Here is an 18,548-nt window from a genome sequence, read left to right as displayed (position 1 = left end):
GAGTTTTCCTTAAATGCAACTCAGGTCAGAATAATGACACTCAGACAAGTTTGCAGATTAACGTGCACGGGTGGGATCTCAACGGAGACTCACCCTGCAGCAGTTATCAGCCTTTATTTATAGGCAGCTCTTAGCAGCACATTTCAGGGCGCCACCCCTTGTTAGTACAAAACAACTCCTTACAAGGTGATAAGCATAAAACCTATACGTTCAACTGTCACAACAGGAACTGGTCAAGCTTATCTCAGCAAACTCAGCAAGGGTGAGGTTTCCTGTGGCAACTTCCTTATACAAGCATTGTCATGAAACACAGTGAAAATGAAGCTAAACAACTAGGGATTTTTAACTACAATAGAGCAGAATACATATAAAAATCCTTTTACATTCCCTCCTGTTTTAGCTCATTTAAACACGTTTCACACTTTATTTCAGAACATGTTCTCTTGCTCATAGCATTTTCAAATATGTCATCATTATGTGTTACTTATATTGCAATCTATCTTTACAGGTCGTCTTTACTATTTTCTTTCTACAAATAAACAATTTCGTTTTCAAAGTTATCCTCACTGTTACTCAGATCATTTTTTTTATCCATTGGTACAGAAACATAAGCTGTCAATGATGTGGAAATCATCTTAGAAATCACCTTCCTGAGACAGGGGAGAATACACAGAATAAAAAGAGTCCTATGAATATTAGACCTTTATACAGCAAAACAGTCCACGAGCCACTTAACAACCTTTTCCACCAGTCAGGTGGTACAGAGGCATAATCCTGTGTTTGTACATCTTACAGTTGTTTCAGTGTTTTTAATGCTTCTGTCATGTTGTTGGAGTGTACATTGTCAGGTATGTATGTGCAACATGTGGTGATAAATAATACACATAATCCACCTTTTCCGGCCAGTAATATGTCTAGAGCCACTATGTGCTGCATTACTGAGATTCTTAAAGCATCTATTTCCTCGTTTTGTGCTCTGTCTTATTTTCCATGAAGCGTTCAGGAAGAGTCCACATCTGTAATTCAAGGTTTCAATTCTCAGCGCATTTTTTCCCTGTGCCCACCCAAGGAAACAGGGCATGAAGTACTTTCTGTCCAGTGGTCCAGAGTTTGAATTCCTGTGGGACATCGGAGCCCCATATTCGATCGTGTGGTTCTGGACCGGTGTCAGTTGAACGCCGTCGTCTGTTGCGTTGGGGGGCAGCATGTAGTACGTTTTTGGTCCACACACCCAAGCTGTCCCCTGGACCCAGTATGTGCCACGCTTAAAAGTCATAGCTGCATCGGCATTGTCCTTCCAGACTATACTGCAGTTCTTGGTTCGACCAAGTTTTGTCCTTCCGTATGAGAAGTCGAAACATATCGGGTGACGTTCTTCACTCTGCAAGAAAGCTGGAAATGTCATTATTCTTTTGTTTGACACGTTCACCCTGTGCACTTTGTCACACGTCCAGTTTGTAGCTGTTAGGTTATTCACGTCGTAGGTCAGCAGTGAAAACGCTAGGGCTCTCACTATAAACGTGTCTCTACTGTATGTGAACAAGTTCCATTTATGACTTTCATGTGAATGCACATGCTCGTTTCAAGTGACGGAACCTTCCCATAAATAGTTGCATGGACAGAAGTTGCAGGCATGTGTGAGTAAACAAAACAGTTCTTTTCTGTCGTGCGGTTGTATACATATCTGTACCACGCGTTGTTCATCTTCTTTCTTTCGGGTGAGTGTTAATAAACTCACCAGGAGTACAATACTAGCCACTAGGAGGACGAGTGTCTTCATGATGACCAGACACACCTGTGACCTCTGATGAGTAGACTACTGGCAAGAAGCAAGAGGGCGGGGTGTACCCGATCAGCCCTCCCTTCACCAGTAGATCACCAGGAGTTAGGGGTGTCGGCGTCTAAATGTCTAGATTGTCACTCACTTTCTTACAGTGGCTTTGATGAATCCAGGATGGTCTTTCTGCTATTTTACAGGCAGTTGGTGTGGTGAGTAGGACTTGATAAGGACTCTCCCACTTTGGTGAGCTCCAGTTCCTTCTTTGGAGTACTTTGATCAGGATCCAATCACCTGGTTTCAACCTGCAAGACACTGGAGAGATATCATTCGGCAGTTTATTGTTCAAAACAATATCCTAGTAGTTTTGCCATCCATTCTGCCAGAGCTGTTTCTCTGACAGATTTGTCTAAAGGTTCACTTTTTGCAACTGAGCTTTTTTCTCACTGGGTAAACCTCTGGCCATTTTGAGAATACGTCTATAATCACTAGAGCGTATTTTGAGCCTTGACATTCATTTAGTTCAATAAAATCCATGTGGATTGTATGAAAAGGATAAGGTGGTGTGGGAAAGTTACCTCTTTTTGATCTAAGGTTTCCCTGTGCATTATGTTTTTGGCAAATCATGCATGTTCTGACAAATTCTTTTGCTGAATTTTCAAAATTTTGGGCATAGAAGTGTTTAGAGAGAATATCCAACATTCCCCCCTTTGACACATGCGTTGAGCCGTGTGTCACTAATGCTGCTGTTTTTGTGTAAAGATTTTGGTAGTATCGGTTTGCCATTACAAGTCATCACATCATTATGTGTCACTGTGATCCACAAATATGAGCACGAATGTGTTTGTTTGTTTTCCTATTGTTTCCTTAAACTTACTAAGCAAACAAACAAAAACAAAACAAATTGCCTATGGCATCAAGGTTTTGCGTTCATATTAATTGAGTGTAATCTGCTTTCTTCATTGCAAGTGTTTGTTACAATAAGGTTTAATTCATGTATCTTATCACTGAGTTCTAAACTATCTCACTTTTGACTCTTTCCAAAAATAATTTCACATATAACAATTTGAGTATGCGTTGTCTGTTCATTAATATAGTTGTCAATCATTTCTGTCATTATTTTGCTTTCTTTTGTTTATGACATGGCAGACATCTCTAAACAATCATGAGTTCAGCCTTCAATTTAAACCCAATTATACCCTGTATCTTCGCACTTGCACTTTCCCAATTAATCTATGCTTTTGACGCTGTACTCAAGGTTCCAGGTTGAGAGAAATCCACCTGTATTGACACACTAAAGCATACAATTAATATCATTTTCATTACTTTGAGTGTGAGAAGTTGTCATTTACATTATTTTTCTTAAAACATTCATTCGCTTCATCTTCTTAGAGTTTAACTCGTCTGTTTCTCTCTGTGAGCTGTCTTGACACACCACAGGCACACATATTTCATGTTTCTACAGACTAATCAAACTCCTTTTTCTTTTTTTCTTTGTATTCATAGTCTATAAACCCTGTTTAATTCTACTAAACCTTGATCTACAACCAATACACCTTTATGTCACGCTCACACTTCTAAATAGAGCCCTTTCAGACATCAGGAATCATCACACACACTGCCTTTTCTCTCAAACTTCCACTTGTTCACTCACTCTACTATGAACCTTTGTAGTGTTATTATTACTTATTTCTTATTATTTTTTGTACAAATCACACCCAATCACTCAAAACCTACTACTCAGCATTCACACAGTTAAAATCACTCAAAATATGCTTTCATACGAGTATTTTAGACATGCTTTTCATAATCAGAAACCTCTTAATCATTCTCACAGCACACACATAAACTGGACGGAAAACTCCAGCACCAGCAGTAACCTCAAGAGAGGTTACTACTAAAAGATATATAGTGGACACTTACTGCACATCCACAGTAATGAATTCAAACTCTATTTATACGATTGTAGTGAGCAAAACCAGCATCTCAGTCACAGGCATTTAGCAACATTTGCAAACAATAGTTATAAAGCTCAATAGCACTCTAAACCAAAAGCAACAATCTCCATGCGCGTCACCGCTCCTCATTAGCTTGGTAGTGTCCACATATTTAATTCAGCTTCTCAATCTTGTAGCTTTAGCTGTTGTATACAGGGTTTGGCTCATTAGTTGTTAGTAAAGGTTTACTCTTCATCTTAACAAAGTCTCATCTAAGATGAAAGGTTTACAAGCAGGTCAAGTGTCTCTATGCACCTGATTAGATTTGGTATTTTCTTTATTTTCTTCATCTCATATATCGTTGTATTGAGTTTGAGCAAACCTTAAGCTTGATTTAGACTACTTTTAACAATTATCCACCTCACATCATAACTGACTCAGGTGCCTCTTATGATTAATATTATGTCATTATTAATGGTATTATTATTGTTTTTTACCTGTTTTTATAACAGCAATAGTATATTACAATATTTATTAGTATATCACAATATACTACTATACTACTAATATACAATAGTATATTATTTTATATTTCATATATATATTTTATTATGTATCCATCAAGGGCCGGTGTGATCTGCAGCTTCACACCTTCCCAAGCTGGAGACATTTACCTTTTCACACTTTTCTTGGCTGAAAAATGACACAGCCGTAATATACCTTATGCATCTCTCTTTTTTATTTGATATATTTTCGTGTGAATTATCTGGATTTATGCATTCTATTCATTCTAGGCACGTTCGTCATGCCGACTATATTTCATTGTTAATGCCAGTTTACAGGTTGTTATCCTTCCAATCATTAGTTTGAATACATTAGATAAGCTCTAATTTTAATTTAACCTTTCGTTTATTCCACTTCATTCCTCTTTACAAATTTTAAAATATTGCAATTCTTAAACACGTTTTGTTTTTCTTTTAGGATTCTTTTCAGTATTTATTGCTGCTTGGAGGGTTTCTTTTAATTTAGTCAATACAGAGGGGCTACATTTTCCCTCCCATGTGGGACATTTATGTTTTTTTTATTTTTTTATTTTTTTTTCATCTACATGCACTAATTTGTCCGGCGCCTGGACATTTTTTCTCTAACCACTGCTCGTCAGCAGTGGGCTTTGAAGCTTCATTACCCATTTTAATCTTTTACAACTACACAACTGCGGGATGTTCTCTGGCACGAGAATCGAGAGAGGTAGTTGACACGGCCTTCTACTTTCAAGCTATTCTCAAAAGCGGTGTCAACTTTACGTGATAAAACACAACCTGTTTCTCTCTTTTCACCAGTACTTGGGTGGCCAACAGTAAACAAAATAGTGGAATAGTTCAGCCTCCTTATTGTGCTGTAAAATAAACTTATTCCACCAACAAAAATAAAACAACAAACAACAAGGCCTTTTCAACGCGTACTACGTTTTACGGACGAGGTTTATCTAAAAATGCTTCCAGCCCTTTTTCAGGCGACCATGAACACTTTGAATCACCATTAATGGCATTGTTACAGCAACATTCAATCATGAGTTCAAAAGTAGTGTATTGTGTACTTATTTTAATAGTACTGCAGTATGAGAAGTGCAACATTCATTGTGCAGAAACAAATCAGGTGCTTTTAACAGCAGTATTCCCTTTAACACAGCAGCAGTTCAAATATTTCTGTCAATCTGAGCTGAAACATGAATCTAATCAAATCAAATATCAAATCAAAGTTATTTGCCTCTGCCAGGTCGTTAATCAAGTTTGTTCCAAACAAAGTTCCCCTCAGAGTCCAGAGACACCATCATAACATTATAACAGGCAGCTTTGATCAACAGCAAGTAAACATTTATAAATGTGTGTTTTCAGAACAGGAACCAGCAGAACTATTTTTCTGTTATCAGGTAGCAGCACAAACGCTCATCAGCTCATTTACTGTGCAGGGACTTAGAGTGTGTGAAGTGTGTGTTTGTGCTGGATTTCCTTTGGAGAATCTCAGTCAGAAACAAGACAAAGAAAAACACTTTCAGTCGTCCAGGTTGAGTTGACAACATGAACTGCATTTATCTTCCTCTGACTTGACATTTTCTTCCTCCTCTGCACCGAGCCAGCTGCTAAGACACAAGCTCATTGACATTTTCTGATGATAAAGAAACTCTCTTCTTCTGCAGAGAACAACCTTTCACAGGTACTGTCATGGTCCCAGGACTTCTGACCTGATGTTTTCAGTTTTGATATTCTGTATTAAGTTCATTCATATTCTTAAGATTTTCTGTTTCTTTATTGTTTAGTAGATTGTCCTCATGTAGTGGCCCTCTGTGTCTCCCTTGTGTAACTGGGATAGGTTCGTAACATAAACCTATTCGCTGGAACGTTCAGGACAATTTGCTACACAGCAAAGAACAAGACACAAGTAGGCAAAGTTCTTTGTGTTACTCATGCATGAGGAGGCCTGTCTGGAGCCAAGTGTCGTTCCACCCACTTGACCACCGTCAGACTCTCAGCCAGGTTCCACATAGCACTCCTTTTATTGTGGTTACATGAATATGCATAGGGTCATTAACATATAACATCTTACATAGGTATACATGTGGACAAAGAATACCTTGTGTGTGTATATGTGTGGGGTCAAGATGTGACCCCGTGAAGACTCCCCAAAGCTGGTGCCAGGAGTCTAGCGGTACATCTGAACAAAAGGCTCTTACACTCAAACAGATATACGTGTATTTGCTATACCATATATCAGCAAGAGAAGATATGACCTCTCCTAGGAGGTGTGTGATCTATGCCAGAACACTCTGAAGAGGAGTGAACGGACTCCCCTCTTCATGCTACACAGAGTTGTTACAGACCTCCTAGGATGAGACATTCTTTCAATATGCCACCAACTATATACTTCTAAACACAGATGATTACATGTTCCTCAATACAAATGACAATAATAAAATATAAACCCAACAAACTGTGACGTTAGTTCTAGTTTTCCTCACCCCGTCATGTGCTGCTCCTTGTTCTCTCTCCCTCCAGGTTGCCTCTGTGTACTTCTTGTGTTGCGTTGAAGGCTCGTGCATGGTGTCAGCACTTTCAGTTTCTGTGTCCTTCCCTTCCTGTCACATGTAATTATCCTCAGCCGTGTGCTTCCACTTCCCTCATTACCTTCTGTGTATTTATGTCAGAGTCTCCCTCTGTTCCGTGTTGCGTCGTCCCTCATGCTGTGTGAACCTCCCTGTGTTTCCCCATGAGTTTAGACTAATAATTTCCCAGTATGGTTTTGTTTTGTGTAGTTTTGTTTTGCATGGATCTTTCTTGCCAGCCAATAAAGCTGTGATTTTGAGTCTGAGAGCCTACATTTTGGGTCCACACAGCACTTCCTGACATGTACAGATGTTGCAACTGTGGCCAAGTACTTGTGCTGCATGTTTGGAGCAGCACTCTAATGGACAGGCCTCTGTACTGATGGTGGGCTCTGCTCTGTATCCACCACACTGTTCTCAGCTGAGTCTTCCTCCTGGGCCCTGTTTCAGAAAGCCGGTTTAGAAAACTCAGAGTTAAAAATGATACTCAGGGTTGAGTAACCCCGAACTGTCCAACTCGGAATATTCGGTTTCAGAAAGGCTGATAACAATTAGTTCAATCAACGCGGAGTTGCTTTAACCCCAAGTTAAGCGCGCGCATAAAGCCCTGATTAGTGGAGCACAGATTAAGCGAGTCACCATGGAGACGGAGGGAAAGAAGGCGCGGTCAATGTATTTTACAGAGCTTGAGGCCGAAATTCTGATGGCAGCATATGCCGATAACATGCAAATTTTGCGAAAAAAAGTAACACAGCCTCAGCTGCAAAAGAAAGGGAGCATGCATGGCAATACATAGCCGACAGAGTCAATGCGTGAGTGTTAATTTAAACATTGATCTAGGGATTTCCACCCATTTAACACGTTATTTTATTATATTTCATTTTATTTTTTATTTTATACATTTTATTTTGTGATGTGATGTGAGCGCAGGTGCAACCCAACAGGCCCCAAACGTTCCTGGCAGCAAGTAAAAATGAAATATAAAAAATGTAGAGGAAGAGGGTCCAGCCACTTCTCCAACAAACCTTTCCTCAGTAAGATGTTCAGCACTGATGCACAACCAACCTAAGTAGGCATGTACTATGAATGTCAATGCTATTTTCTGTGTTTCAATAGCTCCCTGTAAAGCAGCTGTACAAGACCTATTTGATCAAGAAAATAAAAAAATGCTTTTTGGAAATGGAACACTTCAAGCAGCAGAATGGAATGTGAGTGCCATCTATACAGCCAATCACGCCTGGGAACCCTGAAAATAAATGTAAAATCTAAGTAGTAGTTCAAGTATCACCACATCATGAATTAAGTTTTGTTCATCCTGATACCTGCAATTTTGTGGAATCCCTCTTTGATAAATCTTGTGGGTCTATGACCGGGGAACACCACAAACGAGTACAGGAGACGTTTCAGTGCAACTGTAACATTCCTGACTGCCCGACAGACGGTAGCCTTGGAAACGTGCTCAGCGTCACCAATATTATACAGAAAGCTCCCGTGTGCAAAAAAACGAAGTGCAATACAAATAATATGTACAGAACTGAGAGAATGTCCGCGATGTGTCACATGAGCAATATAAGGCCTGAGGATGTTATTCAAATAAATTATGGATTGTGCTGAAAAACGGTAACATTCACAAAGAAAATCATCAGGAAATGATAAAATGTAATCACTCTCTCCCGGCGGAGAGCTCTGCGGAGAAATTGGGCTTCAACATCTACTGGCTCTTCAAGTAAGGGGCACGCCATGTCTGACACTTCCTACAGTCAGGTTTCTGACAAAGAGGCGGAGAAGGTCAGGGTTAGTTGAAGTAAACCTGCTAGGGGGCAGGTTAGCTTCACGGAGTGTGTCGTCATAGTAACTCACCCAGAATTAATCTAAACTTGCTTTGTGAAACCGAAAACCCAGAGTTTTCGTTAACTCAGGGTATACTTACTCAGAGTTTGCACTAAACCGGCTTTCTGAAACAGGGCCCAGTTCACAATCACACTCTGATGAAGCACCAATAGGACGAACTTTTTCTCTGGTGGCTCGGATGTTGTTGCTTTCACAGGTTTCCCTCCAACAACCCTCTGTTCCTTCAGTAAGTTCAGTAAGATCTGGGTAAACACTTGAGCTCCTTGAATCTGGCTCCAGTGCAGCATCAGTTTTCACATATACAATGTTGCTTGCGTGTCTCCAGGTCTGTTCTGAATGTAGACTTGAATTTGACCCTGTAGGCGTGGTCATCATCTGAGCTCTCCATCACCTGAGAGAGATGACAAAACACAGAATCACAGAGCATGAAACCAACTTTTCTCCTCCCAGAAATTCATTCACAGACCTGCAACAGAAACAAGAATCAAAGATTCAAATGACGTAGAGCAGCGGTTCCCAACCTTTTTTGCCTCACGGACCAGTTTATGCCCGACAATATTTTCACGGACTGGCCTTTAAGGTGTCGCGGATAAATACAACAAAATAAAACTAGTACCGGTACCGAAAAAAAGAAGATTTATTCATAACACACGTGAAAAGACCCAGGAAAACCGAGTTAACGATAAAAACAATAACAAAATAACACTGAAAACCGATAAAAATCCTGAAAACCACACATTTCACACCTGAGCCTCAACTCTCGCGGCCCGGTACCAAACGAGGCCCGGGGGTTGGGGACCGCTGACGTAGAGCATTCATTTACTTATACACACAAACATGTCCTCTACATACAGAGGCTGTTTGTCTCTCACACACAGGACACTGAGAAATACATCATGTTAAATATACCTGCAGGGTTCCAGCTGTGCACTTTGTCCCTGTCAGCTGTGATTGCCATGGCAACCTTGGTGTTGTGCGCGATGCAGGGACGTGTTCAAAGGCAGACGTCTGGCAGCAGCATCATATTTGATGCACTATCTGTACTGAGTGTGCTGACTTTATTTCAAATGTCCCACTGCTGTGCAACATGAATCACATGTTCTGCACGTTTCTGTAACTCCCAGGTAACCATGGTTACCCAGCTATGTCCAGTAGTCTCCAGAGAGACCAACAGCAGGTTCATGTTGTAACACCGTGGTTTTCGTACTCTCTCCTTTTTCTACAGCTCATGTATTCTTCTTGTGATGGTGCATCTTAAGGGAAGGCTCATACATGCCGTCATTTGTTGGTCCTAAGAACGTTCCTCAGACCAACTTCTTCAATCAACAGCGTGTAATGCATTAAAGTGATACTTCAGACATGAAGTACTCCGACGATAAAAAACTCAACTTTGCATCCAGATAACTTTAGTTGTATCAACACTGCCCTCTGGAACAGTTTAAAATGAACATTACAGCCACAAACATGAATCAATTTGATTGGAATTCCACGTGAAAGACCAATACAAAGTGGTGTACACGTGAGAAGTGGAACGAAAATCATACATGATTCCAAACATTTTTCACAAATAAATAACTTAAAAGTGGGGTGTGCGTAATTATTCAGCCCCCTGAGTCAATACTTTGTAGAACCACCTTATGCTGCAATTACAGCTGCCAGTCTTTTAGGTTATGTATCTTCCAGCTTTGCACATCTACAGACTGAAATCCTTGCCCATTCTTCTTTGCAAAACAGCTCCAGCTCAGTCAGATTAGATGGACAGCATTTGTGAACAGCAGTTTTCAGATCTTGCCACAGATTCTCGATTGGATTTAGATCTGGACTTTGACTGGGCCATTCTAACACATGGATATGTTTTGTTCTAAACCATTGCATTGTTGCCCTGGCTTTATGTTTAGAGTTGTTGTCCTGCTGGAAGGTGAACCTCCGCCCCAGTCTCAAGTCTTTTGCAGACTCCAAGAGGTTTTCTTCCAAGATTGCCCTGTATTTGGCTCCATCCATCTTCCCATCAACTCTGACCAGCTTCCCTGTCCCTGCTGAAGAGAAGCACCCCCAGAGCATGATGCTGCCACCACCATATTTGACAGTGGGGATGGTGTGTGCAGTGGTAGTTTTCCGCCACACATAGCGTTTTGCATTTTGGCCAAAAAGTTCCATTTTGGTCTCATCTGACCAGAGCACCTTCTTCCACATGTTTGCTGTGTTCCCCACATGGCTTGTGGCAAACTGCAAATGGGACTTCTTATGGTTTTCTGTTACCAATGGCTTTCTTCTTGCCACTCTTCCATAAAGGCCAACTTTGTGCAGTGCACGACTAATAGTTGTCCTATGGACAGATTCCCCCACCTGAGCTGTAGATCTCTGCAGCTCGTCCAGAGTCACCATGGGCCTCTTGGCTGCATTTCTGATCAGCGCTCTCCTTGTTCGGCCTGTGAGTTTAGGTGGACGGCCTTGTCTTGGTAGGTTTACAGTTGTGCCATACTCCTTCCATTTCTGAATGATCGCTTGAACAGTGCTCCGTGGGATGTTCAAGGCTTGGGAAATATTTTTGTAGCCTAAGCCTGCTTTAAATTTCTCAATAACTTTATCTCTGACCTGTCTGGTGTGTTCTTTGGACTTCATGGTGGTGTTGCTCCCAATATTCTCTGAGACAACCTCTGAGGCAGTTGTGGAGCTGTTTTACAAAGAAGAATGGGCAAGGATTTCAGTCTGTAGATGTGCAAAGCTGGTAGAGACATACCCTGAAAGACTGGCAGCTGCAATTGCAGCAAAAGGTGGTTCTACAAAGTATTGACTCAGGGGGCTGAATAATTACGCACACCCCACTTTCCAGTTATTTATTTGTAAAAAATGTTTGGAATCATGTATGATTTCCATTCCACTTCTCACATGTACACCACTTTGTATTGGTCTTTCACGTGGAATTCCAATCAAATTGATTCATGTTTGTGGCTGTAATGTGACAAAATGTGGAAAAGTTCAAGGGGCCGAATACTTTTGCAAGCCACTGTAGAGTTTAAATATGTGTCAGTTCCAGTTTTAGAGCTCTAAAGTGCAGCTATCATGCTAGGAATATGTTAGGAATAGACAGTAACACTGAGGTCAAATCTTTGTTTTACCACTCGCTGCATTCTTGATGTTCATGAATTCAGCAGGTTCATGATTGTCTGCAGCATTAATCTCATATTTCCATCTAAAGTGTTGAATTTGACTGTTTGATGTTCTTTATGATCTCTGGCACAAGTTCATCTGTAGGCTGAGCTCAGTCCATCCATTTAGTGAAATGATGTTTAAAGGTCTCCTTGTTCTGTGAGCGTGCACAGATCCTGAAAGCAGAAAGCCCGGGTTAACAGACAAATGATCATCACTGTGATGATGCTCATCATCTCTGACCGGGATTTGAGGTTTTGTCAAAGCAGCAAAGAAAGCCTGGCTATGTTGGACTGGGTGTGGAAGCAGCTCCCAGTTTGAGTTCAGGAGACAGACACCCTCTCTACTTTGAAGATCAGCTTCAAACTTTCCTTTTTGATAAAGCTTATAGTTAGAGCTGGATCAGGTGACCCTGAACCATACCTTAGTTATGCTGCTATAGGCTCAGGCTGTTGGTGGACTTCCCATGATGCTCTGCTTTCTTCTCCAATCCCCTCTTTTCACTCCTGATGCTTTTATATGTCACTACTGCATGTCCTTAACTTGTGTCTTCTCTTTCCTTAGTTTGTGTTTTGTTCTTGTCTCTCTGAGCTCATCTCTTCTCTTTCCCCTCACCCTGCAACCAGTCATGGTAGATGCTCCTCCTGGAGCCTGTTTTCACTGGGAGGATCTTTGTGTCAAAGGGAGTTCTTCTTTCCACCATCACCAAGTGCTGCTCACAGTGGATTGTCTGATGTTTGGGGCTTTCTCTCTAATATTCGAGGCTGTTACCTTACACTGTTAAACAGCTTGAGATGTTTTGTGTGTCTGCAGGCTGTCAGGCTGTCTGATCACAGAGGAAGGCTGTACTTCTCTGGCCTCAGCTCTGAGCTCCAACCACTCCCAGCTGAAAGAGCTGGACCTGAGCTACAATCATCCAGGAGACTCAGGAATTAAGCTGCTGTCGGCTGGACTGAAGGACCCAGGCTGGAGACTGGACACTCTCAGGTAGGAGAATGTCTGACAGAGGAGGAAGAGCTGGAAACATTTCCTGTGTACTTCCTGTTTGTTTCCTGCAGATGACACATGAACAATCACACATGCAGGAATATTTTCAGGGACAGACACACTAGTCTAGCTGGATAGTACATGGATATTTATGTAGGGGGTCTCCAAGGAGTCTATTTGCAGGAAAATTTAGGTCACAGGTGTACCTGAGATAGATGCCACTGTGTACCTAATAAAGTGTCAGCCATGTGTATATTTCCCATGCTGTATGTCCACAGTCACAGTGACAGTCAGTGACACTGACAGAAGGATGAAACAATTCTGTGAATCATTTCAGTCTGTGTGCGTGACAAAGAGGCAGACAGGAGCAGCTAACATTTGGAAATGGAAGCTTAAATAATGACAAACTCTACATTCACAGCTGAATTCACAATAAATTTGTTCTCAAGTTTACATTTTTCTGTTATTGTTCTCAAACAACAGAATGAGAACGAAATATTGATTCTAACAGGGCCCATAAACAGCATTAGCTTAGCAGCATTAGCTTATCAGAGTTTCCATCATGGTCACACAAATCCTTAGCAGAGCAAAGTGGCCTACTTAGCAATAGCTGCTGAAGTTGTAGAAAGCAAGGGAAAACAGTATTAGCATTAGTATTGGCATTAGCTGCTAATGGCAGCCTACTTAGCATAAACCCTTCACATTGTTGTAACGCAAGGGAAAAGAGTCACTCATGGCAGCCTATTTAGCATTAACGTCACATCATTATAACACAAGAGTCAAGGGGATTAGTGTTAGCTACTAATGCTTATTAACCTCAAATTAGCTTTAGCTGCTAATGGCGGCCTACTTAGCATTAACCCCTCACTAATATAATGCTAATTCACATCAAATTAGCATTAGCTGCTCATATTGTTATAAGGAAAGAGAAAACAGTATTAGCATTACTTGCTAATAATTTTTTACCCCTAATTAGAATAAGCTGCTAAAAGCAGCCTACTTAGCCGCTCACATTGTTAAAAAGTAAGTGAAAACAATATTAGCATTAGCGCATAATGCTAATTCACGTCAAAGTAGCATTAGTTAAATGTTAAAGCTAATGCTTTGTCATCTAAAATTAGAATTAGCATTAACTCTTCACATCGCAGGGGAAAAGTTTAAACTGAATAAAAAAAATTGTTCACATTAGCTACTCATATTGTTAAAAAGTAAGAAAAAACATTGTTAGCATAAGCGGATAAAGCTAATTCACCTCAAATTAGTATTAGCTAATAACGGCAACCTACTTAGCATTAGCTGGTCACATTGTTATAAAGCAAGAAAATATGGTATTAGCATTAGCTACCAATTCCTGTTCACCTAAAATTAGCCTTATCCACTAATGGCAGTCTACTTAGCATTAACTCCTCACTAATATAATGCTAATTCACATCAAATTAGCATTAGCTGCTACCATCAGCCTACCTGGCACTAGCTGCTCACACTGTAGCTGTGTCCCAAAACGTCGGCTGCATCCTTCGGAGGACCCGGCCTTCGCGGTCTACGTGGGCCGGGTCCTTCGAAGACCGAGAAGGCCGGAAGTGCGAGGCTGTGAAATGGGACGGTCTAGCCTTCAGATTTGCGTCACCGCTGTGTCGGTGGAGTTTAATAAACTCGGCCGTCTGCTCCTTGCTATCTAAAATATAACAGGACACTGGCGTAAATTCTCGACCGTCTCACACTTCTGTTTAATCAGTTTTCTTTTTGACGTTTATTCAGCTGTGTGAAAATCCCGGAGGATCCCACCCGATGGGTTAATAAAGTTTTATTTAATCTAAGAATCTAATAACTTTGATCTCAGCCAAACCGATTTACTCCAGAACAAATAAAACACAGAAAAAAGGCAAACACTTACATTTTTAAGTTATCCGAGTGACTTATATATCATGTTTAACCTGAGTAGCGAAAGAGCGGGGGTCTGAAAACGATGAAGCCGGGAGTCCGCTGCTCTCGCCGGCTCGAGCGATCATTGAATCCCCCGGTTTGCTATCGCGCGGGTGGGTAACAGATGTCTCCGAAAATGTCGGCGCACTTTTGCAAATATGCAATGTCTTGATAAACCAAGCAGATATTTGAAATTTATACCGCCACTTTCTCGCCTGAAAATATGTTAAAAGTTTATTTTGTGACCCAGAAAGATTAATAAGACTAATTTTAAAACTTAGTAGCGGCCGCCATTGTTGGCAGCTGAAATTTGGCTGGACCGCGCTATGAATTCTGGGATATGGTGGGCCACGAAGGACACGCCCAACCCATTCTTCAAATTCGGGAAAATGAAGGACGCATTTGTCGGCTGCATTTGAAGGAGTCGATGAATTGGGACAGCCTTCGTCGCCGGGCTGTGACGTAATCGGCCTTCAAATGCGGCCTCCGGAGGATGCAGCCGACGTTTTGGGACACAGCTTGTATAAAGGGAAGGGAAAAGTATTAGCATTATCAGATAATGCTAACTCACGTCAAATTAGCATTAGGTAATAACAGCAGCCTTCTTAACATTAGCTGTTCACATTGTTATAATGCAAGGGAAAAGAGTTAGCAGAAAACGATATTAGCATTAGCTGGTAATAATTATTCACCCCTAATTAGAATTACCTGCTAATGGCAGCATACTTAGCATTAACTCCTCACATTGTTATAATGCAAATGTGTGTTAGCATTATCCGATAATGCTAACTCTCATTAAATTAGCATTGGCTAATAACAGCAGTCTTCTTAGCATTAGCGGCTCACATTCTTACAATACAAGGGAAAAGAGTTTGCATTAACGGATGATGCTAATTCGGGTGAAATTAGCATTAACTTGTTATGGCAGCCTACTTAGGATTAGCTGCTCACATCGTTATAATGCAAGGGAAAATAGTTAGCATTATATTAGCTACTCACATTGTTAAAATTGAAGGAAAAATAGTATAAGCTCATATTGTTAAAATGTAAGAATAAACATTGTTAGCATTAGTAGATAAATTAGCATTAGCTAATAACGGCAACCTACTTAGCATTAGCTGGTCACATTGTTATAAATCAAGAGAATATGGTATTAGCAATAGTTGCCAATGCTTATTCACCTAAAATTAGCATTGGCCACTAATGGTAACCTATGTAGCATAAACCTCTTAATGCTAAATGAAGTTAATTAATGCTAAATAGGCTTAACTGAAATGAAAGTAGTGTTAGCATTAGCTGCTGAAATTGTTAAAAATTAATAAAAAGTAAGATAAAACATTGTTAGCAGTAGCGGATAATGCTAACACACATCAAATTAGCATTAGCTCATAATGGCCTACATACCTAGCATTAGCTGCTCATATTGTTATAAAGGAAGAGAATATGGCATTAGCATTAGCTGCGAATGGTTATTCACCAAAAATTGGCATTAGCCACCAATGGTAGCCTATTTAGCATTAACTTCTTAATGCTAAATGAAGTTTTGAAGGGAATTGAAGGGAATGTAGTGTTAGCATTAGCTACCAAAAGTTAAAACTGAATGAAAAACAGTGTTCACATTAGGTACTCATATTGTTAAAAAGTAAGAAAAAATAATTGTTAGCATAAGCGGATAAAGCTAATTCACCTAAAATTAGTATTAGCTAATAACGGCAATCTACTTAGCATTAGCTGGTCACTTTGTTATAAAGCAAGAAAATATGGTATTAGCATTAGCTGCCAATTCCTATTCATCTAAAATTAGCATTAACCACTAATGGCAGTCTACTTAGCATTAACTCCTCACTAATATAATGCTAATTCACATCAAATTAACATTAGTTGCTAGCATTAGCCTATCTAGCACTAGCTGCTCACATTGTTAAAAGGGAAGGGAAAAGTGTCAGCATTATCGGATAATGCTTACTCGCATCAAATTAGCATTATCTAATAACAGCTGCTCACAATGTTATAACGCCAGGGGAAAGAGTTAGCATTAACGGATGATGCTAATTCATGTCAAATTAGCATTAGCTAGTAATGGCAGCCTACTTAGCATAACTCCTCACATCGTTATAATGCAAAGGAAAATAGTTTGCATTATTTGATAATGCTAATTCATATCAAATTAGCAATAGTTTATAACGGTAACACACATCACATTGTTAAAAATGAAGGAAAAATAGTATAAGCATTAGCTACTCATATTGTTATAAATCAATAGAATATAGTATTAAAATTAGTTGCCAATGTTTATTTACCTAAAATTAGCATTAGCCAATAATGGTAGCCTATTTAGCATAAACTTCTTAATGCTTAATAAAGCTAATTAATGTTAAGTAGGCTTAACTGAAATGAAAGTAGTGTTAGCATTAGCTGCTGATATTTTTAAAATGTAATACAAAGTAAGATAAAATATTGTTCGCAGTAGCGGATAATGCTAACTCAAATGAGATCGCACATAAGTATGAATCGAGATCGCGATTTTCTAACGATTAATCGTGCAGCCCTACTATCTGTCTATCAAAACAACGGTGTGGTTTTTCTCAACAGCCACATTTAAATCAAACGTTATAGTGGGGTAAAACAGAGACAAATATGAAGCAAGGTGCAGTCAAAAATAAGCCACTAATAATAACTTATAATATTCAAATTCCCACTAAGATGGATCAATTACACAATACATATTTAAACAACTTTAACTTTTACCAACATGGCTGAAAATACTATTCAGTGTGCAGCCTCAGATCATGAACTCATTATACACAGAAAACAAAAAATATACATTTACACATACCTAAAACACAAAGTGGAGCAGCAAAATCAGTGTCACACAGCAACAGCACGCCTCTGCTCATCCCTGTTTAGCACAAGTAAGGAACACATAAACGGATGGTGTAACGGATAAAAGGCAGTTCCAATTACTATTTTCCTCGTTCAAAGTAATCAAAAACACTTTGGGAGCTTTTAGCCAAAAGAACTAATACTTATTAAAGAAAAATACACCAAATTTAAGCGTATAATTTAATACAGGGAGAGGAGCTACGGAAAGTGTCCCTTACCAGTGTGGAGTCCATGCAGCTCTGGCTGAGAAACCCCACACATGCAGCATGTTTACAAGTGGTGTCACACTGATTAATGCCCTACTTCAACAGTGACATGTGGAACCTCAGTTTTACAAAAATTGAATTTACACAATAAAAAAAATAAAATACATATAATACAGTTTTGAGAATGTTCACACTCAGTATATTATATCTCAGCTACATTTAAATTAGCTACTCATGTTGTTAAAAAGTAAGAAAAAACATTGGTAGCATAAGCGGATAAAGCTAATTCACTTCAAATTAATATTAGCTAATAACGGCAACCTACTTAGCATTAGCTGGTCACATTGTTATAAAGCAAGGTGATATGGTATTAGCATTAGCTGCCAATTCCTATTTACCTAAAATAAGCTTTAGCCACTAATGGCAGTCTACTTAGCATTAACTCCTCACACATTGTTAAAAGGGAAGGGAAAACGATATTAGCATTAGCTGGTAATAATTATTCACCCCTAATTAGAATTAGCCGCTAATGGCAGCATAATTAGCATTAGCTCCTCACATCGTTATAATGCAAATGTGTGTTAGCTTTATGGGATAAAGCTAAGTAGACTGCTGTTATTAGCTCATGCTAATTTAAAGTGAGTTAGCAGTAGCTGCTTACATAGTTATAAACCAAAACTCACATTGTTAAAAAGATTGTGTGCATGCCAGAGCACTCTGGCATGCACACAATC

General features: G+C 39.7%; 1 protein-coding gene and 1 long non-coding RNA gene across 2 annotated transcripts in view; one reads left to right on the top strand and one right to left on the bottom strand.

Annotated features, from left to right (window-relative positions):
* The window catches only part of LOC112845538 (ribonuclease inhibitor-like), a 28,994-nt gene extending 15,895 nt beyond the window's left edge, over window positions 1–13,099 (top strand). Inside the window, exons 4-5 of the mRNA XM_025904955.1 lie at window positions 12,629–12,709; window positions 13,081–13,099. Coding sequence (XP_025760740.1) covers window positions 12,629–12,709; window positions 13,081–13,099 — 100 coding nt within the window. The remainder of the gene's footprint in view (window positions 1–12,628; window positions 12,710–13,080) is intronic.
* Window positions 7,332–8,471, bottom strand: LOC112845544 (uncharacterized). The gene is made up of 2 exons (XR_003218384.1): window positions 8,137–8,471; window positions 7,332–8,060 (listed from the first exon to the last, which is right to left on the bottom strand). It is a non-coding gene; the product is annotated as an uncharacterized LOC112845544 (long non-coding RNA).
* Window positions 13,100–18,548: the final 5,449 nt, after the last annotated feature.

This window comes from Oreochromis niloticus, unplaced genomic scaffold, assembly GCF_001858045.2.
Source record: "Oreochromis niloticus isolate F11D_XX unplaced genomic scaffold, O_niloticus_UMD_NMBU tig00007819_pilon, whole genome shotgun sequence".
In the NCBI taxonomy this organism is placed as follows: domain Eukaryota; kingdom Metazoa; phylum Chordata; class Actinopteri; order Cichliformes; family Cichlidae; genus Oreochromis; species Oreochromis niloticus.
Note: the sequence above shows the minus strand (reverse complement) of the source record. Positions and strands in the feature narration are given on the sequence as shown.